Source organism: Notolepis coatsorum (assembly GCF_963971535.1).
Source record: "Notolepis coatsorum genome assembly, chromosome: 6".
NCBI classification, from domain to species: Eukaryota; Metazoa; Chordata; class Actinopteri; order Aulopiformes; family Paralepididae; genus Notolepis; species Notolepis coatsorum.
In genome coordinates, this window is record NC_140170.1 from 109,277,973 (window position 1) to 109,302,226 (window position 24,254).

Here is a 24,254-nt window from a genome sequence, read left to right on the forward strand (position 1 = left end):
AGGTATTAGATACAGATATCCATTATCCTCTATTAACCTGATATCAGCTCGATATATGTTACCACCACAGTATCTGTATGAGTAGAACCCTGTTAAAGATGTTCAATCATTGCCTAAAAATCAACAAACATGTCCAGCAACACTGAGTTGCTGCCCATTAGCACTGGATACATTGAAGCCATCCATTATCCTGGGTCCCAGAAACAGAACCTAGGAATGTGCTTGGTACCCAGAAGCTGGCCACAATGTATTCACTGCACACATACGTGTAGGTCATATTCAAAGAGTACATTCTTAACCTCTCGGTCGAGCAGGCTTAAAAATATGGCTACTTCTTCCACATTGCTTGAAGACTTGAGCCTCCAGGAACAATCATTATGCAACTGTTTCATTGTCAGAACTTGAACTAGCCTAATTGTCAATTGGAAATCATAAGCATTTGGGTTAAGCCTAGTCCTAGGCTAGCATGGTCCTTCAATGGAGATACAAAAAAATCTGTGAAACCAGTCCAATGTGTAGTATGTAAAATTACAGGATTGCTCTACAAGACACCTTTATGGCTCCAAATAAATAGAAAGATTATTCAGTAATCTTTTCATGTTTATGAGAATCTTGGTCCTCTGTACAAATCCTCCCAATCTCTCTCTCCTGCAGATATTTGAGTGGTGGTACTTTCGTAAGTATGGGACCTCGTTCATCGAGCAGGTGTCAGTCAGCCATCTGCGTCCTCTCCTGGGTGGTGTGGAGAGCAGCTCAACCACTGGTCTCTTCTCATCTGTCAATGGAGAGGTAGAACAGAGACCTAGCGTTTCAGGTAATCACTCCCTCATTCTGCCCACATTCAAATATTATCTAGGTCTGTGCACTTTAAAACATTCTTCACCCACATTCAACGATTCTCTATGTCTGCCTTTTAAAACTTACTCCACCCACTTTCAATGATTCTCTAGGTCTGTGCCTTTTTAATTAGAATGGAATTGTTGTTCATCTGTGCTGTTAGGAGTTTACCAGCCCATTGTCCAACTAGTGTGGTTGTCATTGAATTTGTTAATTTGTGGTGGTGGTGGTTCTTGTTGTCATTGTTGTTATGATGATAATTGTTATATTTATGATTGTTATGATGTTACTATATATATATTCTATACTATATATTTCAGAGTGTAAGGTCTGGAGGAACCCTTTGAATCTGTTCAGAGGAGCAGAATACAGCAGGTATGTGTGTCAATGGAGCTATTAAATAGCCTACCATTACAGTCAATTCACTTACGTACATAATGTGGTGTGGTTAGACAGAATGTGCCGTAGTTCAACATGTTGCAGAACTGTTATAAAAAAGTTGAAATCCAAGGCAGCTCTACAAGTTTTAAAATGCCTTTATTTTATGGCTCACATTATTTAGAGAATTTAAAATAAATCTACATGTTTCGGCCTACACAGGGCCTTCATCAGGGTGTTGCAGAACTGGTTAGTTAGGTGTAGAAGTACAATGCATCAGGAATAGCTTGTAGTTGTCATCTCGGTTACAAGTACATTAACTCATCACATATACCGTACTTTTCGGACTATAAGCCGCGGCTTTTTCCCCCATTTTTCGACCCTGCGGCTTATATAACGGTGCGGCTTATATGTGACTCGACGTGACCAAACCCGAAAATGTTCAAATCAAAATATTGCTTTTTTGACTGCATTGAAATGTTATTTATCTGTTCCCTTATTTGCTAAACTTAATACAACTTGTAAATGAGTTAATTCTTGTTATTTGTCCGACAGTATTGTGTCCCAATGCTAATTACATATGGTAATTAAACATTAAAACACCTGCGGCTTATAGTCCAGTGCGGCTTATATATGTACACATCATTCAATTTAGCTGCTGCGGCTTATAGTCAGGTGCGGCTTATAGTGCGAAAAGTACGGTAAATTGTTGCAGCACGCACATCATTTGACACATGGTTCATTGTAAGACTGTGAGTAGTAACAAGGCCAGTTCTAGACAGGTGCTAGACTGAGCATGAACCCACTAGTAGAGAAAAGCACAGAATGTAGCGTGTTAGGGTCCATATTTAAACTTACTTCTAAATTGCATAGATGTGTCATGTGATAAGAGCAACTCAGAAAACTCGCAACAATTTGTTTCACGAGGATAGGACCTGCAAAAAGGTTGCGCAGCTTTCTCATTAAGTCAACGGAACACTAGAATTGAAAACCGGCACCAAATTGAGCCAAGTTATTCTTAATTCCAACATACTTTGTTGAATAACCTTTGATAGGCTGGTCACATAGATAATATTGAACTTGATATGGGAAAGAAAGTGTATTTCACAATAATAACATGTGCAAATTACCAACGGATATGCTAATTTGTTATTAGGAAATATTTGATCAATGCATACATGATTTTTGTACTATTTATAACTAAGACTATTCTCTCTGGCACGAATGCATGCACACACACGCACACATCAGGCATGTTCTAATTATTATCTATAGGTTATATGCAGGCCTATAGGTTATAGCCAGTCTATTCATTGTAACACACACACACACACACACACACACATTTAATACGATCTGTGAGTCAGCCAATTTGTTCCTTCAGATTGATTCATATTATTATTGATGGCCACAATAATATATAAACATGAAAATGTCCATTTGCAACATGGAAATTTGATTTCACTTACTTTTACTTACGTTTAACTTACTACACATATTGATCAGTTTAAGATAAACATGTTTAAGATGTAACATGTATGTATCAGCCATACAGTAGGTCTTGACTATCAAATAAACATGTTTAAAATGTAACATGCTGTATTTATCAGCCATACTGTAGGTCTTGTCTATCAAATAAACCTGTTTAAGATGTAACATGTTTAAGATGTAACATGCTATGTATTTATCAGCCATACGGTAGGTCTTGCCCATCAAATAAACATGTTTAAGATGTAACATGCTGTATGTATCAGCCTTGTCTTGACTATCAAATAAACAGGAAATCCAGTCCAGATGTCCATGGTACTGTAACAGTTGCTATCAAAGGAAAATATGAGGACACCAGTGTCAACCTAAATCCAGCGGAACTCAACTTTGCAGGCTACTCACTGAGCGTTTTAACCGATAATGGTGAAATAACAAAACGGACCACATATTTTTACATGACCACCAACATGTATAGACCTGTTTTGATGTAAAAGATTCACAGGTAGAAACAATGTTATTGGAGTAAACTGACTTTCAATTACTACGCAAGTCCTATTTAAAATGTTGACTTGGCATCCACATTTGTCACATGACCCTAAACACCCCGAGTGGTTCCCATTGAGTTCTTTTAATCCTGTGTCAGAATTACGTTTCAAGTGCTCTTCTTCAGACTTCAACAGTCGCCGTCTTAACCCTTTCACTACCACACTACAGCAGGTTAACCCTTTCACTACCACGGTAACAGTCTGTAGTGTGGTAGTGAAAGGGTTAACCTTCTGTAGTGTGGTTGTGAAAGGGTTAACCCTTTGTTGTGTGGCAGTGAAAGGGTTAACCTTCTGTATCGTCACAGTGAAAGGGTAACCTTTTGGTAGTGTGGTAGTGAAAGAATTAAAATCATTGTGAAACTAAAAACTATAGCATGTCATTTGTATTCCGTGCATCACAGGTACACATGGGTGACTGGAAAAGAGCCGTTGACTTACTACGACATGAACTTGTCTGCTCAAGACCACCAGACCTTCTTTACTGGAGACACACAGCAGCTGAGGCCGGAGGATACTGGTGAGTCCCCCCCACTTAAGGTTGGGTACCCTTGACATTTGAACCGATACCCGTACCGTTACATGTGAATCGATACCGGTACTCAACGGTACCTTTTTTCTGTACTTTTAGTCTATTTTTTTTATCTAACTACCTCAGTTTTAAAAAATGAGTCCAAACTATTTATTATCATTATTATTTATTTAGAACAACTTGTTAACACATTGAGTGCCAGCAGGGGGCGCCACAATTAGCACTTGAATGCCAGCCTTTTTAGACAGATTTTCCGATATTTCATGATTTTCACGGAGCTATTTCTATATTTTATATTATGGCTACGTGTCTAATACGCCCATCGCTTATCAATGACTTGCTTGCAGTCAACATGTACGAAACGGATTGTTTTTTCATCGGTACATTTCCGTTTTATACCATTTTGAAAAACAAACGTTTTTGGAAATGTCCAGAAAAAAAAAAGATTCTGTGATAAACGCCCTTTATTATTAGTGGAATACACAAAACACGTTGTCATTTTTCGGCCTATTTATGAATCTTTTTCAAATAAACGCTAGATTATCGATAGTATATGTGTACTTATGCACGCTAGAGAAGCGGATCTATTTCCTGGTCAGCGCACACACACACACATACCGGTACACACATAGGGGACACGTTGAGATATATGTGAAAAAAACTGATTACCCCAAGACTGGTAAAATAAAGTCCTTACCTCACATCAGATGTTCTGCAAAAAGATTATTCCAATTCCTGATCGCCATTCCAAATATCGATTGTGTTTATTGATCCAACGCTGGGTACTCTAAACACAATCCACGCTGTTCTGAGGGTCGGCGATGACTGCAGTAGGCTCGGGTTACATGCCTGAGAAGTAAAATGTGGATTCCGGATTTTTTTCTTTTTTCATGCATTTTCATTCAATCCAATCCAATGGGTGCATTACCATCCGGGAGACGATAGGGGGCGGTATTTTCCCTGTTCGAGCTCATAGACAGCCCCAATGATAACGTGAGGCTAGAATGATGAAAAATGAATGGATTTCGCTAATAAAAGCAATACCGATTAAATAACGAGATTTCTCGTCCTTGGCACTCAACGCATGGCATGAACTAACGAGCTTTCTCGTGGCTGGCACTCAAAGTGTTAATATATATGGTATATATTCTTTTTGCATTACCGAAATGTGGCACCGGTGGATCTCGCGTTAATCGGTACTCGGTAGTACCGACGTGATTCGGTCGATACCCTTAACACATTGGTCGCCAAGAACGACTTACGCCGTTTTTGTCCGCCATGCGTTGAACGACTTACGCCGTTTTTGGGATCAATATTTCATTTTTTCGCCATGGCATTCATAATTCATCCAGCCAACCTCCGGACTGCAGCGGGAGCCTGTATGAGATTGCAACGCTTCAATACCGCCGCCTGGTGGATGGTCGAGCGAGTTACACTCTCGCCAAAACCGGAAGTGGCGCTGGTGCATCGAGGAAATCCCTCCGGCAGTAATATCTTGTTACGTGGATCCAGACAAACACTATAGTGCATTTGGATCGCTTTCTAAACTTAATAATCGATATGATTTCGGCGTTTATTGCGCCATACAAACCGGAAATGGATCTAGGAGATCGGCGTCAAATAATTGGGATCTTTTTCCACGGGGTAGAGGAATGGTCGGCTAATGGTAAGAGGACAGTAACGTTATTTTCAGCCCGATTCATTTCACTGCAAACCATCTGATCAATATATCAACCCAACCCATACTAAATAAAGCCGTTACTGACGATCAAGGAATTATAAACGACCCCCCCCCCCTTTCCTTCACGCATGATGAAGCATAATGTATACCGATCATATACATTTGAATTTTTAATATAGCGTGTATAGGAAAGAAACGCCAATCGATAATCTATCATGCGTCAGGTCTTATAACTCTCGTTTTTGGAATTACAGCAGAAAACCTTAAAAACATACTTATATTCTAGACGGTATTAACACAACAATGTATGAATGAAAAAATATAACGTTCCCACATCCTGAACGATAGATAATCGATGTTGAATGGGCCATAGTAATCAAATTTAAAAAGTTATAGCCCTGCAAAGAAGGTAAACATCTCCATAGGCTTTCAACAGTGGCAGACTGGGTACAATGATGGGTACAATCCCCGGCGCCCAATGTGTTAAAAGTACCGGATTCGGTACCCATCCCTACCCCCACTAGCTACAAGACAGAGAATCGAAAGCATAGTAGTCTGTTACCATATAGACGGCCTTGCCAGTCTAATGTGGCATTCATGCTGAGTGAATCAGTTCCCCCAGGCACATTTGTGTATTAAATCTTTTTTGGGGGGATTAACTGATAGAAAATGTATCGAATCGTGGTAAAATGAAGAGATTTCATGATGCATTGAATCGTTGCCTGAAGAATCGTAATCGAATCTAATGGTTGTGAGGTCGAATCGTTACACCCCTAATTGTACAGGATCAGAACCAGCTTCCCGATGACTAGAGGAAAGAGGGTCACTGAGGCTGTTTTTCTATCGGTCTTGGATTATGGAGATGTGATTTATAGACATGCTACTAATTCTGTTGTTCAGCCATTGGATTCTGTATATCACTCAGCCCTCAGATGTATCACCGGTAGGGATGCACCGAAAATTCGGCCACCGAAAGTTTTCGGCCGAAAAGAGTTTTTTCACCGAAAATATATCACCGAAACAGAAGCAACCTAACGCGTGTTGTTGTGATGATGTCATCAAAACGCGGATTCATTACATGCGCGCTGTGAGCTCTTCAGTCCTGCGTGATACTCCTCTTGGGACTCGGGAGCAATGCATCTCCTCGGGAGTCGCGCTGTTTCTACAGTATGTAAACTCCGCGCGCAACAAGTCCAATAAATGCGTCTTTAACATACTTTATCCTTATTTACTATATATATATCACTGAGTGATCTAATATGCATATTATTCAGAGCGAGAGGGGGAGGGATTGTTTCTCTCACATTGACGCTGTCTGTCCTGCGTGATACTCCTCTTGGGACTCGGGAGCAATGCATCTCCTCGGGAGTCGCGCTGTTTCTACAGTATGTAAACTCTGCGCGCAACGAGTCCAATAAATGCGTCTTTAACATACTTTATCCTTATTTACTATATATATCACTGAGTGATCTAATATGCATATTATTCAGAGCGAGAGGGGGAGGGATTGTTTCTCTCACATTGACGCTGTCTACTGTGCCAAAGTCATCTGGGGACTAGAAAGGTGTGCTCAGTAGAGCACAGATGTCCGCCTCTCTCTCTCTCTCTCTCTCTGATTGATTGATTGATTGATTGAAAACTTTATTAACAGATTGCAGAATGGGTACAATACAGTACAGCTCAATACACACAATTGTTAAGGGGATGCAGACCAGAGAAAGACTTTCGTCTTGTTTACATCATGATCAGGGTCCCCCATTTTCAATTCATCAGGACATATATGACATACATGACATACAGATAGACAGTACTGCTACATCTATACATTTATGACATACCAGATTTGCAAATACAGTACTGTTTGTGATACAAAAAGACCCATAATAGTGATTATTTATTATTTAAGTTAAGTTTAGCCATAATCATATATTTTTCCATAATCAGGTAGCTGAACAACATTGGTGAAAAAAAAATCTATTCTATGAATCATTTTCGGCCTTTCGGCTTTCGGCTTTCGGCCAACTGTTTCCTATTTTCGGTATCGGTTTCGGCCAAGAATTTCCCATTCGGTGCATCCCTGATCACCGGTGATAGTTATAGCGCTCACCATTGCCATCGTTTGAGATCTTCCCCCTTATATCACTTAATTATTGGACTGGTCCTCTCTGGACCTTTTTGTACTCGCTCCAATGATTGGCTTTCACTTCATATTCATACCCCCAGAGTTGACACTGTACTTGGGGAATCTGCTTTCATCTTCTGTGCTCCCGACACGTGGAATGTCTTGCAATTTACATTAACGCTGCGTCCCAATTCTCCCCTTGGCCCTACCACTTGGCCCTTCCCCTCTCTTTTGCGTGTTCCCGCGAAGTGTAGGGTTGTCCCATTTCACTTTGGATCAAGGGGTAGTGACGTTTCAGCCCTCCAGATGTCCCTACAAAGAGTGTGCCTAGATGCAGGCTCGATTTCAAGGGAGAGATGGTATTTCCCAGAATGCACTACAAACCTTTTGCAAATCTAAAGAAAAAGAAAATGGTGGAGCGGTACCAGTAATTTATACAAATGGAAGTATTGATTTCTCTGTAACAAATCATAAAAAAAATATACAGTCAACTGGAATATGTTAGTTGTTTACACATATGTTAGATTATGTAATTGGTTTGTCATAACAAACTAATAAGAAATCGCTAATTTAACCAGTACATCCATATGGTTTCTCTCTCCATTTCTCACTGCTATGCAGAGATGGAACACAAAAGTTATGAAATTCAAGTTTATCCTTTTAACTATTATTTTTTTATTACATAAACCTATACATCATTATTTTCAGAATTTCAAGACTAATATTAATAATACATGAAAAGATTAATAACACTTCATATCCAAGACGGCAGATGAAATCCAATATGGCTGGCATAACAATGTTTTTTGTTATGTTAGGTTTTTGTGTATGCTAAGCATACCAAAAACCTTTTTATATACAAGCATAAACACTGAAGACATTCGTTATAATTTACATGGTATGCAAAGCTTCATGGTCCTTCTAATGTAAGGTGCCTGTAAGTAATGTAAACAGTCAGCGCGGGGGTGAGTTGCGTCATTACGCTGTCTGCAACTGAGTGCTAGTGCTGTACCATTTCGTGACTCCCCATCGAGGGCACTCCAAAACGAGGGGTAGGGCCAAGTGGTAGGGCCAAGGGGTAGGGCCAAGGGGAGGAATGGGACGCAGCCTAAAACTCAATACTTTAGTATCCTTTGGACACTTTGGAATATTTAATGACCAACCATCTGCAGTTGTTTCTAACTGTTTTATTGATTGTTTTCTATTTATTGTGTGTACTGTATTTCTCGATCATCTGAAAGGAGAGTTGAACTAAAGGTTGAATGAATACCTTAATATTTGCTTTACCTTCCAGCCCTACTTTGAACACCATGGCTCTCTCCACATTCCACAACCATGTGAAAATGTTACAGTATATTTGTACTTTATTGATTTGAGGACAAATTCAGTGTTTCCTAGTGGCTTTCTCTTGGGTGTTTTCAGAGCTTATATTAATGCATGTTTGTAATATATTGCTGTGGTTCTTATTGCAGTGATGCAGAAGGCGTGGAGGGAGAGGAACCCTCAAGCCAGGATCAGAGCAGCTTACCAGGCCATAGAAATGAACCACGAGTGAGTAGCTCTGTTTATGTTTATGTTTATTTGCACATTTTAAAAGAAAGGTCAAACAGAGAAAAATAAACAGAAATAAAATATAGGTGAGGTAGAAACCCACTATGGCCTCACCTAAATATTATAATAGAAAATATATAACAATCCAAAATTAAACATCTATATATTTTATTGCATATATTTTACTTGCCTAATCACATTGTAAACTACAATTGGCTGCTTATGAAAAAGCAACACTATGTTGAAAACAAAACTAAATCCAAATTTCTCATTTCTAGATCAAGACATAGTTTTTACATGGATAATCACATGTACTTATCATATCGCTGCCGGCGGGACAAAACCTCATAACTCCATTTATTATTTTTTTTTTTTTTATATATAAATCAACTCCGTAGATCATCCTCCATATGCATGCATTAAAGCGTTCCGTCTCCACACGGATTTCCGTCAATTTGATTGGGGAGATCCGTCCATTTGATTCGCAGTCTGACGGAATTGGCTACCTGGTATAATATGATTTGTAGATGCATACAGATTGAAACAAAATTGAGCCAATCAGAGGCGCCAAATATGGAAAAGGGCTTTTTTTTCCAATGCGCCAAGCAGTCATCATCACTCAGCGACTCGAGAGACAGGATTACGCTGCTCACTCCGGAGGCTCGCTCCGCGGTTGCAGCTGCAGGCTATTGGGCGAGTTACAATTGCGAGGTCTGAGAAGTTTGTCCGCCACATGGCAGGGTAACAAAATAGTCATGTAAAATAATAAAAAACTGCGGTGTGTTTTGGTTTTACGAGTCGCCTTTTTTGCAGCCTCACGAGTCAACTGCTTGTTTACCAACGTCACAGCCACCACGCTGCTTGCACTCGCTGCTATATACCGATTAGCTAACGTTAGCTTAATAGCGTCGGTTAAATGGAAGGAGTAAGCCGGCCACTAAAAAGAGAACCCACCGCGGGTTTCTCAGATGAAAAGGATCAGCGGGACCACCTAACAAAAAGTTTCGAGAGGAGAGGACGTTTGAAGAGACTGGCTAGGCAGCGCTACTGGGGGCTGTAATGGTGAGTTAACTTGTTCCGTGTGCCGCAACAATGTCAAAAAGAAAAACAGAAACAACACGTTTGTCATTGTCGTGTTACTTCACAGTAAGTGAGTCCCCTGCTGTGGTTGTGAGTATACGTTTATTAGCTTAACTCCGTAGCAAAATCACACAGGTGTATCTGTAGAGTGTAGACAGTCTCCTCCCCACCGTATATATTCTCTCCCCACCGTATGTATCTTTTTTCTACCACCACCCCCTCCTAATGTACAGTATCCTCCCCATCATATGCATATAATCTCTCTTAGGATCTATGGGTAACAGTACTGTATATTTCTCTCCCACCCACCCCCTCCTAATGTACAGTCTCCTCCCCATATGTATATAATCTCTGTTAGGATCTATGGGTAACGGTACTGTATATTTTCTCCCACCCACCCACCCACCCCCTCCTAATGTACAGTCTCCTCCCCATAATATGTATAATCTCTGTCAGGATCTATGGGTAACATTACTGTATATTTGCATATTGTATACGTCACAAATGTAACTGTACTATATACCTGTAGTATGTCCCTATGCCATAAATGTCATGATGTCAATGTCATGCATGTCATAAATGTCACTATGAATTGAAAATGGGGGACCCTGATTTGTAAACGAGACGAAAGTCTTTCTCTGGTCTGCATCCCCTTAACAATTGTGTGTATTGAGCCATACTGTATTGTACCCATTCTGCAATCGGTTAAATATTGATTGATTGTTATAACAGATTGCAGAATGGGTACAATACAGTACAGCTCAATACACACAATTGTCAAGGGGTTGCAGACCAGAGAAAGACATTCCTCTTTACATCAGGGTCCCCCATTTTCAATTCATCATAACATATATGACATACAGATAGATAATACTGCTACATCTATACATTTATGACGTACCAGATTTACAAATACAGTATTGTTTGTGATACAATAAGAGTCTAAAAAAGAGAGCATATACATTTGACGAAGAAACTGTACATTGGAGGAGGTTGGGTGGAGGGGGGGGGGGGGACTGTACATTGGAGGTGGTTGGGGAGGGAAGGGTTGGGTAGGCGGGTGGGGGGGTAACTGTACATTGGATTATCGACGAAACCGAAACAAGTAGGCTCCCTTAAAACGCCAACGCTATTAAAAAGAAATACAGTCGAGGTTAAAATAAGAATATGACTTGGCCTGAAAAAAAATTCAGTCAGGAGATTTTTTTTGCTTTAATCCCTGTCCATATGTGTGTGTGGGTTTTACAAAGTTTAAACAATGGGAAAGCATTAAACCGATCATCTGTCTAAACCTCGTAACTCTATTCGCCCTCAAATCTGTGTTCTTTTTCATCTCCTGAAAAGTTGGGGTTTTGGAGTTATGAGGTTTTGTCCCGCCGGCAGCGATATTTTATATAAGCTAGACTGCTATAGATAATAGAAAAAAGGTTGAAGACAAATTTAAATGATTAAATACAAAATCTTTTTGACATCAAAGCATTTATATATAGACAAAAACAGATAAACAGTCAAAGTACAATAATTTAGCTCTACAATATTTTAATGATTTATCCTACCTAATGTCTGTGTGTGTGCAGATGTGCGGCAGCCTATGTGCTCCTAGCAGAGGAGGAGGCCACCACCATCACCGAGGCGGAGCGGCTCTTCAAACAAGCACTGAGGAGTGGTGAAAACTATTATTATTATATCATTATTATTATAACGGATTCACTGTATAGAATGGTATAGTACAGTTTGCCATTATTAGGACCAGACAGATCAGTCAGCCAATAGAAATTGGCACATATACTGTAAGTTTTGTCAGTATATTGTTAACAGACACAAGGGCCATAGATAAAAGATACCACTGCAATAGCAATTGTTATATATCCATAACCCTGTGGTGTGTTAAAACAGGATTTGATGTTTACATTTTTTCCAGATATAACTATTCTATTTCTATTTCCTATCATTTGTTTGAAAGACATATGTTAGTTGTTTTAACATTATTTATTCGTGAGACAGAAATCCGTTTTTTTTTGTTTTTTTTTTTGGTTAAAGCTATATATTTTTGTTACACGCAAAAAAAAACGTTCAGGTCAATATTTTCTCCAAATTATAAAATTAAATTAGGCATATTTGCATGGACATGTCTATTTTTCATACCATTGTGAAGTTATTGGGGAATGGGGATTTAAGCTCCCAGATATCTTTATTGAAGCCAACATTCACATATTGTTCCAGCCCTAATGGGTATCAGAGAATATCCCTGATGCTAAACTTCAGTGCCAAGCAGTGTATATATCATGCATTAAAGCGTTCCGTCTTAAGACGGAGTTCCGTCAATTTGATTCGGAGTTCCGTCAATTTGATTCGGAGTCTGACGGATTTCCCGTCAATTGGCTACCTGGTATAATATGATTTGTAGATGCATACAGATTGAAACTAAATTGAGCCAATCGGAGGCGTCAAATATCATGAAAAAGGGATTTTTTTTCTACCGTTGCCGCGCCAAGCAGAGTCATTGGCGAGCAATAATGGCAGGACGCAGCGACTCGAGAGACAGGATTGCGCTAATAGTTCGTCATCGGAAATGTATAATAATCGTAAGATACATTCAGACAGTTGGATCTAACTAAATGGATTTATGGACACATTTATGCTCGGACCACAAGGCTTATTGAAGGGTTAGCGGCAGCGCGACGACTCTACCGGTGAGTCCGTCAGCCTGTTATATGAAAATGTAATTGTAGTGCTGTCAGACCCTGATACGGGTTGTCTTTTCCTTTTAGCTAACGCTATTAAATAAAAAGATACAGTGGAGGTTAAAATAAGAATATGACTTTGCCTGAAGAAAAAAAAAGTCAGTCGGGAGATGTTTTTTATATGACGCACCCCCGCGGGATTGACTTTACCATAAATCTTAGGCTGATATACGATACATTCTCTTTAAACGTATACATGTTCAGGGTTCCCACGGTACCTGGAAAACATTGAAAACATGAGATTCATTTTTTCATTTTCCAGGTATGGAAAGGCATGGAAACTGAGCAAAAGTGACCAATTACATGGAAATAGAAACAGTTGTCCTGGAAATTTTTATTGGATGATGTGTAATAAAATGTAACTATTGAGCACAGAATTAACATGAGTTTATAAAAACCCTTTACATGTGAACAGCTTTTACTGTAGATAGAATGGATGATCCCATGTTGTAGAGCATGCTCTTGGCATCCTAATATGGTATATTGGATGTTGGAATTTGATGCAGGCAACTTGGTGAGCCAAGGGAGCCTTGGCATCTACAGTGAAACTTGAGTGAAACTTCTTATGCAAGTTTATCCTCAAATGTAAGTAGCTGTGTTTTAACTGTGTGGTAAACCTGGGTTTATCAACGTTAGTTAGTAAGCAGTGCAATCTTGCTAACTAGCTAGCCAACGTTAGCTCTCATAACGAGCCAGTTAGCCAGCGCCAGGTACAGTAGCTAGCCAACATTAGCTCTCATAACGAGCCAGTTAGCCAGCACCAGGTACAGTAGCTAGCCAACGTTAGCTCTCATAACGAGCCAGTTAGCCAGCGCGCGTCTATACAAATAGTAGCTCTAGTTCTGCAGACCCCTCTCTGATTGGTTGAGCTCCATTTCTGCAGCCCCTCTGCTGGGAGCTGTCGCGCGGAAATAGGCTGTCTATTGCCATTCTCTTTGACAAACTCTAACCTTAACCAGCTCCTTAACAGCGCCTAAACTTAACCGTTCTAACCTTAACCAACTCCGAAACAATGCCTAACCTTAACCTTAACCTTAACCATGCCTAACCTTAACCATAGAAAGAATATTGCCATTCTCTTTGACAAACTCTAACCTTAACCAGCTCCTTAACAGCGCCTAAACTTAACCGTTCTAACCTTAACCAACTCCGAAACAATGCCTAACCTTAACCTTAACCTTAACCATGCCTAACCTTAACCGGCGAAAGAATACACGTTAAAAAAAAAATCACGTTAAAAAAAAAATATTTGATGGGATTCGAACTCGTCAACAACGGACCGCAAGGACCGCAGGACCGCTGCTCTGCCAGGTGAGCTGAAGCGCTGAATGAAAATCATGGCGGATTCCGCGATAAGCACCTCAAAGCACCGCGATAACCTTACGCGCGAGGGGCTTCGCTCAACCAATCAGAGAGGGGGCTGCAGAAATGGAGCTCAACCAATCAGAGAGGGGGCTGCAGAAATGGAGCTCAACCAATCAGAGAGGGGTCTGCAGAACTAGAGCTACTATTTGTATAGACGCAGCCAGCGCCAGGTACAGTAGCTACAGTACCAACGTTAGCTCTCATAACGAGGCAGTTAGCCAGCGCCAGGTACAGTAGCTACCAACGTTAGCTCTCATAACGAGCCAGTTAGCCAGCGCCAGAGAACATATATCAATCCCAGTGCTCATGTGTTCCAGTTCAATAAATTGTTGTTCATCTACAGCTTGTTGCATTATTTCATGCATTGATATTATCAATAAGACATAATCTCTAAGCATTTACAATGTAGACTTGACTGGCACATCTTTTAAATCAAGTAAGTAGTCGGGTGTCCTAGGGGGTTGTGTGTGTGAGGGGAGGGGGGCGCGGATGGGGGCGGAAAACTTCAGGGGCTTATAGATCATCACTTAATATGGTACCTGGAAAATGAGGAGGTAGTATGGAAAAAAATGTCAAGGCAAGCGTGGGAACCCTGATGTTACAGGACAAAAGTAATATATTTAATCACTTTTATTCTTTTAAACTTGGTCTGATCGACTTTCATCATACATAGACGCATTCACACCATTAGGCTATGTCAGAAAACACATGTGCACAAATCCTGCATTAGGCCTACTTTAGCGGACAAAACCCAAACAAAACTAATTTCTCACGCGTTGATCTAACTCTGATACTCATCGGAGCCCATATGAGCGTGGAAACTTGATTTCCGTTTAGCTAGTAATTCTATAAGCATGGACGCGTGCATACTAAAAAAAAAGGCACATCGGAGGTAGATAAATGCGTGAGAAATAAATGGAGATGGGCTTGTCTCTACGAAATTGGGTATGATAACAAGCCTTTTAGTTCATGGTGCAAAAAACTAAAAGAGCCAGGTGTGTGTTTTTGCAACGTATGCCACAGGAAATTACAGTATGGCAGTAATGGGAAAAGGGTGCTAGCTCGCCATCAATCAGAAGCTAGCCACAAGACTTGCATTCACGCTCTCCAGCACACAGCCTCCCTGCCTGGCGCGACAACCACAACAGTAGGGTCACAGTCAGGACAGTAGGCTCTACAACACAGTGCTCTGTAGTCACAGTCAGGACAGTAGGCTACAACACAGTGGTCTGTAGTCACAGTTAGGACAGTAGGCTACAACACAGTGGTCTGTAGTCACAGTCAGGACAGTAGGCTATAACACAGTGGTCTGTAGTCAGTCAGGACAGTAGACGCTACAACACTGTGGTCTATAGTCCAAAGACTAGAAGAACCTAGACTTGTGGATTAAGTACAAGACACATACATTTGAAATCTATATTTTATGTTACATGTCCATAAAACCCAGAATTAGGAGGTTTCTGTATATAAGCTGCACTTTTTTTGTTGTAAAATTGCATTATGCATTTAGTTTTAGTTCCTTGTTCAAGTCATAAGCTTGTTCAGTTGTCACAATGTACTGTAAATAAAAACGTGCACTGAAAAGTTACAGTATGTAGATTTATTTATTTGTATGACAAAGTCAGAGTCAACCCTTGCAAAGTATCAGTTTTATTTAATGAATTGAAAACAGAATTGATATTACGTAAAAGCAAACTGGCAATAGAATAGATGTTCAAAATAATCTAGTTCCCTTAAAATGCTAACGCTATTAAAAATATATATACAGTGGAGAAAATAAGAATATGACTTGGCCTGAAAGAAAAGTTCAGTCGGGAGATATTTTTTTTGCTTTAATCCCTGATATATTAACACAACTTTATTTTCTGCATTTTTGACACACAGAATGATGACATACTGTATATACGTCAATGATTGTGGTTTAATGATCCCAAATGAATGGTCTTAAAGGTCTCCTATTTTTAACTTTTTGGGCAATTTTACACAATTCCTTTGAGTCTATGGAACACATCTGTAAGGGTTTTTTTCAATAAAATTCATTGTTTTGTATTTTTAATCAAGTACTTTGGTGGACCACTTTCTCCCCTTGCAAAGTCCAAGCTGTTTTTGGCTGGGCTCCGCCCATACTCGCAGTGCGCTTTGAGTGACAGTCACCCACCTGCACTATAGCCTACCTAAGAGATGGTTGACCGTAAAATAGTAACGTTAATACACTATTGACACATGTGCAGACAGTTGACAGTTGCTGAGTAATGATTTGACAACTTCTGTCCATAATAAATATAACCCTGACAGTGAATCAATGGCCAATGGCTCAGCTTCAACTCCCATATGAAAATGCACACACACACACACACGCACACACACACACTATTGACACAAACGGATGAATGAACGAGGTCCTACTGCTAATTAACTAATTACGACGTATGTACTTATTCGATACTTTCTTTCGGTCCCGAAGACTTGGTACAGGCTAGCTCCCTTCTTTAGCAACAGCCAGGAAATCACGTGTGATTTTTTCCCATAGCCTCTGTGAGCGAAGACGCTCTTTGATTGCAGCGAAGAAGAAAAAGACGCTCTCCGATTGGCTAACCCTAACCCTACCTCTAAGCATAACCACGTCGAAAGAGGGCCTAAGCATAACCACTTCAAAAGAGGGCCTAAGCATAACCACTTCGAAAGAATGCCTAAGCATAACCACTTCGAAAGAATGCCTAAGCATAACCACTTCGAAGCAGAGAATATATGTACAATGCGGAAGAGACCCTTCGGAGCTAAACCAGTCAGAGAGGGTCTTTTCTTCTTCGCTGTACGCGGCCTAGCCACAGAGAGTCTTCGCAAACCGAGGCTACGGAAAAAAAATCTCCCGGAAATCACCACAGCATTATAACGTCCTTCGTCTTTGCAAAAACGAACTTGGCCCATTGCTTGTGGAGCACGATATCATTAGGAAATGAGTGCAAGGACGTATTTGCTGCTTACCCGTTTTGCTCATAATTTCAATGTTACGCTAACTTCCTCTAATTGTTGATTGTGGGCGGTGGCTACAACCACAGAAGGAGCTGAGATATGCAGATCAGATTTCTTACACGTCACAGATCGACGTAAATTAAGAATGGATTGGTTTAGTGGGGGAGGTTCTTGTCTCAGCTGAACTGGAGGAATGGGACTGGGTAGAGATTTCACATCTAGTCAGTGTTGGTACAACCCCACATTGCTAGAAAACAATGCAAACCACTGGAAAAGGCCATTTATAAGATAGGGGACCTTTTAAGTCTGCACTGTTCAGTTCAAGTAATGCATCAGATTGGTGCTTTTCTTTGGCTGATCTAATGTTTAGGAATCTCTATCGGCAGTACAAATGTATTGATGTGTCTAATAAACAATGAAACATAAGTAATCATGAAGGAACTATAGTTGGAAACATAACTAATCAGAGAACTGTAATTATTGTAGATGGTTGACTTTTAGGCCTATTCATCTTTTCATCACATGAAATGCTACTGAATTAATACATGCATGGCTAGCCCACTGTGTGGTGGACAATTGTGTATTAAATTCAATTTACCATATTTTCTCTCCATCTGTAGCTGGAAAAGACATCAATCTGCTGGTGTATATCAAACGCAGGTTGGCCATGTGTGCACGCAAGCTGGGACGGATTAAGGAAGCGGTGAAAATGATGAGAGACGTGAGTGCTTTAGTATCTAAACTCAACCATCAGCATGCCCCCCCTCACCAGTGCTCGAGCTGCAAGCATTATTGTGCTGCGTAGAGAATAGCTGATGCAATCCATCAAACCTCTCAGTCAGCCCAGTGAGAGTGTACAACTTTATATTCTATAACTCTCTCAATGTCGGACACATTCATGGTAGATCATGCAAATTATTCTAAACAATATTTCTGGCTCTGGAGAACAGCATGACTTTTATTTTATTTGCAAAGCATTATATGAGTTGCAGGTTCTCAATGGCTAGTTGTACAGAGTCAAAAATACACAATAGTGTAATTTGCATAAAGATGAACTTGACAGCCACTTAAAGATTAGGCAATGTTATTAATATAAATGGTAAATAAGGACCCAGGATTGATCTGACAATTCTGACTGGGCATTCCTTATTTTCACACACTGAAGCTCTGAAAAATAGCTCTGAAACCAACTGCAAGCACAAGAGCTTTTCTTTCAGTCAGACTTCAGAATATAAAACACAGTTTTGGAGTAAAAACGAAATCCTAACTGTGGCCAATGAGCTGTGGCATTGCTCCATACTGGTTGGCAAGACGTGTCGTGAAATATTATGAATACAAAATAATGTTATATGGCATCCTGAGTTATTGAACATTTTACAATTGCATATTGGTGTTCAGCAACAACTCGCCATACATTTGAATAGGCAAGGAAAACCATGGTGTACGGAGGTTTGGAGGCGAGGCAATACATAATCCTATCTGGAGTCAACAATGCTAACAACAATCCCACTGACTAACCACGTGTTAATGGATGCATGTTGGACCTTTTGCAAGTAGCTTAACTTTCTTTTGTCATTCTTTTTTCCCCTTTAACAGTTAATGAAAGAGTTCCCACTGTTGGGAATGTTGAATATACATGAAAACCTCCTGGAGGCGCTCCTAGAGCTCCAGGCCTATGCTGATGTGCAAGCAGTCCTTGCCAAATATGACGGTAAGGTAACCCTACCCAAATATTCCATCATCCCATTATCATTACCATGTGACCACACAGATATTAACTCTGTCCCTGAAATTTCATGAAATCTTTTCATTATTTCCTTTTTTATAGACATCAGCTTGCCAAAATCAGCCACAATATGCTACACATCTGCATTGCTGAAAGCACGGGCTGTATCTGACAAGTAGGTTTCCTTGTTAATCTTGTGTTTCATTCAATAGATGATGGGTATTATTTATACAGTAATTATAGGTAAATTATTAGGTTACTTATAATAATACATTTAATTTGTAGTGCACTTTACATTTGGAACCAAATCTCAAGGTGCTAATTATTAATTATATTTATTATAATTATTATTACTAATTATATAGTACACCTAAGGGTTCATTCTGTATGTTCTCTGTGTGCGTGTCCATGTCCTGTACCAGGTTCTCTCCAGAGGCTGCCTCTCGGCGGGGACTAAGCACAGCAGAGATGAATGCTGTGGAGGCCATACACAGAGCTGTGGAGTTCAACCCACATGTGCCAAAGGTCAGCTGGAACAGGGAGACACAGTCAATTAGACCAAGCAGACAACCGGTCAGTCAGTGGCCGTGTCTGAAGTCCCTTAGCCGCGTGAACCTGAGTCTGTGCTACAGGGCACCTTATACAGAGACAGGAACTGGTTTACAAAAAAAAACATAAATGATTAATGACCCACCTTGAGGCACTTAATCTATTCCAATCTTCTCCAAAAACTCTGATCACACGCTTCTGATCAACCTAAGCCTCGGTTTTTTGGCTGATTTTGCCAGGTGTAGATGAGACGCCGGGCTGGTGAACAAATGGTTCATTATGGACTCAAATAGATGAAGTGCCTCCAGGCGGGTTGTTACCATTTCTTTGGTGAACCAGTTCCCGACTATGTGAAAGATGGTTTTCAGACATGGCAATTGTGTCGATCAGCAGCCTCTCATCACAGCTGTGGTTTAATTCAGATGGTCAAGCGTCCCCTTTCCATTTGAAGTATGCTATCTTACCACCAGGTGTCAGTATAGCTCTTCATAAATCTTCATAATGTTATCACATCTGTCAGTGTTTCTTAGTTAAGTTGATAGTACTGATAGGCTAGTATTGGTTTATATCATGCATTCAGTGAACCTAACCATACAGTAATACATTACCCACTCTATCTATACATTAGTAATGTTGGGATGTTTACTGGGACTTACTTACGGTTGGGACTTCAGGAGAAATCAATCCTTGCATTTATTTATATGTGTGATGTTGGGTTGTCACTACATGGCCAAGCCAGCCGCAAAGTAAAACATCTCTATATTTTCTAAAATAGATGGTCACTGTTTAGGGTTAGGCAAGTTCCAGTGTTGCAGCTTGGCCGACAAGTGACTACTGGCTGTCAGTATAGGCATAATATTCTATAGAGTGCAGATATTCATACAGCTGGGCTATAAAACACACAGGCTTTGATTCCACCCAGCCTGGATATCTGCCGTGTGTGCGTGCGTGTGTGCGTGTGCGTGCCCACGTCTCCCAGGCTGTGCACATCTCTTCCCACAGGGATTAGGCTTGAATGACACACACACACCTAGTTGCAGCAAAGTTTTGTCTCCATTTAGTCTTTGTAGTGTGTTGGTGTTTCATCTCTTGCACTCCTCTTCAGAGAGAGAGAGAGCTCTTTGAAGTGGCAGGGCCCTCATCCTGAGTGTATCTGCGACTGCCCCCCCACCCCACCCAGAGGCACCTCTCATCGCCCCTCATCCCCTCTCTGTTACCCTCTCCTATCCCCTCATCGCTCCCTTATCTCGCTGCTGGCCACAGCGTTGACACGTAAACAGAGGCGGGCTGCTAGACAACAGAAGCCAATAGTCCTCCAGCTTTGATCTGGATACCTTAGACTGTTGTACTAGCAGAGACTACCGGTAATCTGTTTTTATTTTTTATTTTTTTTTATCTTTCTCTGTCCCATTGCTGAGACTCCTTCTCACTTTCATAATTTACGGTGACGGACACAGTTGACCACTGAGCCAAGTGGTCACTCCAGGGAGCACAGCTCCTGACTTTGTAATAGCTAACTGCTGATGTGACAATTTGTACTTATAAAAAAAAAAAATTATTCTCAGACCATCAGCAGTCAGCTCAATAAGCAACATTTTGGAGCCCGACTAATACTGGATTTTTGGACACAATACCGATATTGGGGAGTAAAGTGTTCTGATATCAATATCTTGGCAGATTATTCTTTATTTATATATATATATATATATATATATTTTTTTTTTGTATGTAGTCACCTTACTTCTTCCACCCTCAGCCATTTGTAAAAAGTGTAACGGTTGTGACAACGTCACCTCAAACTTCGATGCCCCGAGTGGGAGTCGAACCCCGGTCTCCCACACTGCAGGCAGCAACACAGACCGCTATACCAAGAGGTGAATCCACTTCTAAGTACTGGGTCTATGTGTCTTTTGAGGATGTGAGAGTGAGTTTAACCCATAGCACCGCTACTCACCCCAGCCCTTCTTGACTGCGCTTCACGATACCATCCGTTACATATATATATATACATTTAAAAAGTGAGATGTTAATTGAATTATAAGCTGGAAACAAAGTGAAAAGTTTGTTCCATTCTATATTAAAATTGAAATGGCTTAATCTTCACTAATGACACACACACACCAGCCCCTCATCAACATGACCTCCCAGCTAACCTCCACCAGCCTGGGACGAGTGGAGTAATGAAGGGAAGATTTATGTGCATTCTGGGAGGTCAGGTGTGCGTCCGTGTTTTTGTGTGTATGGCAGGAGCAGAGCAGGAGGATTATATATATATAGGCAGTCATCACATCTCATGAGCTGACTGACTGCCCTCTAAACACACACACACACACACACACACACACACACGCACAGCTGTTTTGAAGCTTGGCCAAGCCTCTCCTTCCTCCTTCCTCCTCCCTCCCAGGTCCTCACTTGCCTCCTTGTCCGCATCTCTCCCTATCTTCCCTTTGCTTCTCCTCTCCTTTATTTCTTTTCTGTTTCTGTACTCGTCCTCACCTCCTTCTCCTTATACCCCAATTCCTCTCTCAAGCCCCCTTTCTCTTCTCTTCCTCCTTCCTTCCCCGTTTGATTTAATTTGATTTAAATTAGACATTTAAAAGAAATACAAGATTCCAGAAAAACGTCAAGGATGCTACACAAAAAAGGCAAGATTTATTTCCATTGTGGTCCTTGGTCTCAGACAGACGAGCGATACAAGGCACAGGTGTAGGCTATTGCAATCAATATGGGTGACGGAGAGGTCTCACGGTTTTTACTGCACGCACGTACTCTCGCTCGTTTTCACTATTATTAACAGCATTTAATCAGAAACTATTGTTTGGCTCATCAACCATGTATTATGTTAAATACTTCAATTAAATGGGAACTTCACCCAACGGCAGGTGACACCGACTGGACATTACGTTTTTTCTAATTGCGCGTCAAAGACGAGGATTTCCCGCACCCAACCGAGCGCCTACCAGGACATCACGATAGTCGCTACAGACAGATATCTGGCTAAAATGCTATCAGTGTTGGAGAATTTCCCCAATGTTAGAATCTGATATAAAGAGTGTAACATGTCAGAAATCAAAGCAGAGTGACATAATCATTTTCTGCATTTTTGACACGGAAGCATTGAAGGTTCCTGAGCAAGACACTTAACCCCTAACTGCTCCTGACAAGCTGCTTGGCGGTGCCTCGTGTGTGTGTGTGTGTGTGTGTGTGTAATCAGTATCTTCAGTGAAAAAGTGGCAACGATGCAGCAGCACCCCTAGTCATTCCTCCTCCTCCCCTCCCGCCTTGCCTTCCCAGTTCCCTCCTTTCCTCTTCAGCTTCACCTCCCCCCTGTCCATTCCAATCAGACACTCCAGCAGCAAATAGTTAGGAGGCTGACAGTCTGCCGGATGCCTGCATGGTTGATCAAGTGCTTTGGACGCCTGATTCAGCTGTACATTTACATTTTCCTCCATCGCTCCACACTCTCCCATTTTAGCCTTTTCCGGGTGACATGCTCTCACCTAGCAGGCTTGTTTGCTTCATTTCAATAGACGTTTTCTCATCTCTCGCTCCATTCTGGGGGACGTTTTCTCATCTAGAAGGCCCCATCAAGTCCCACAAACCTGCGCCGTTGCTTGGATTCAATCTGAAAGAGGCTTCATGGCACACTTTGGTTTACTTCAGTATTTAGATGAATGAGGTTTGACTCGGGGGGGGGGGGGGGGGGGGTTGGTTACAGGAATGGTGCATTTATTTTATATTCCCCTTTTCCCAGTTGGCTCCTCCAGACCATATTGCCCCCCTCCCCTTATTGTTACTGTTGGATCTATTTATCTACCTGCCATCTTTGAGATTGTTTATCTGTCGTAGGTCCTGTTCCCAACATCTATACATCCTCAGACTCCCTTTGTCAGCCATTTGCGCAAATTCATGTCCGTTAGTCGGGTTTCTAGTCCACAATGAATGGTCTGTTAACACTTTCTATGCCACTCACGAGTTTTCTCGGAATTATTAATATCTCGTTGAAAGCCACTCACGAGAATTCTCGGATTTTTTTTTAGCGATCTGAAATCATATTGCATCACGCGAGCCTACCCTAGTATACCCGAGTGCCGCCGGCGATCAGATGTGGAAAAAAGCGCCCCCTATCGTCTCCCAGATGACATAAGGGATTTTGGAATGGACTCAATGAAAATTGATGGGGGAAAAAATCCTGTACTCCACATTTTCCAGTCCACTGATCCAGCCGGGGTTACCACAGTTCATTCTGGATCCTCTGAGCCCCGCGGAATCATGTGTACTACTGTATCACGTTGGATCTATACACTTATCGATTTTTTCGAATGGTGATCAGGAATTGGAATATACCAGTTGGATACCATCTGATGTCACGTAAGGAATCTATGTTATCAGTGTTAGGATAATCAGACTCATTTTGATGAAGATATAAGCTGTTCTGTGAAATGGGCTCTATCGGTTTCACTGTAAAAATCCAAGAGGAAATGAACACGGCGATTATCCGTGCGCGGCTCGAATGTGCGTGCGTGCGCGTATAATATTGATCATCTAGCGTTTATTTGAAAACGATTCATAAATAGGCCGACAAATATCAACGTTCTGGAATATTCCAGTAAAAGACGATTATCATAGAATGGTCCAGAATGGACTGTTTTTTACCTCAAAACGGGTGCTTTTCAAAATGCT

General features: G+C 40.9%; 1 protein-coding gene across 1 annotated transcript in view; it reads left to right on the top strand.

Annotated features, from left to right (window-relative positions):
• The window catches only part of LOC311230108 (suppressor of tumorigenicity 7 protein-like), a gene marked incomplete at its 5' end in the record, with an annotated part of 47,395 nt that overhangs the window by 4,534 nt on the left and 18,607 nt on the right, over positions 1-24,254 (top strand). The window contains 9 exons of the mRNA XM_084316268.1: positions 655-814; positions 1,158-1,212; positions 3,650-3,765; positions 9,053-9,131; positions 11,789-11,877; positions 17,914-18,014; positions 18,890-19,004; positions 19,122-19,194; positions 19,442-19,544. Of these exons, the coding sequence (XP_084172394.1) occupies positions 655-814; positions 1,158-1,212; positions 3,650-3,765; positions 9,053-9,131; positions 11,789-11,877; positions 17,914-18,014; positions 18,890-19,004; positions 19,122-19,194; positions 19,442-19,544 (891 nt within the window). The remainder of the gene's footprint in view (positions 1-654; positions 815-1,157; positions 1,213-3,649; positions 3,766-9,052; positions 9,132-11,788; positions 11,878-17,913; positions 18,015-18,889; positions 19,005-19,121; positions 19,195-19,441; positions 19,545-24,254) is intronic.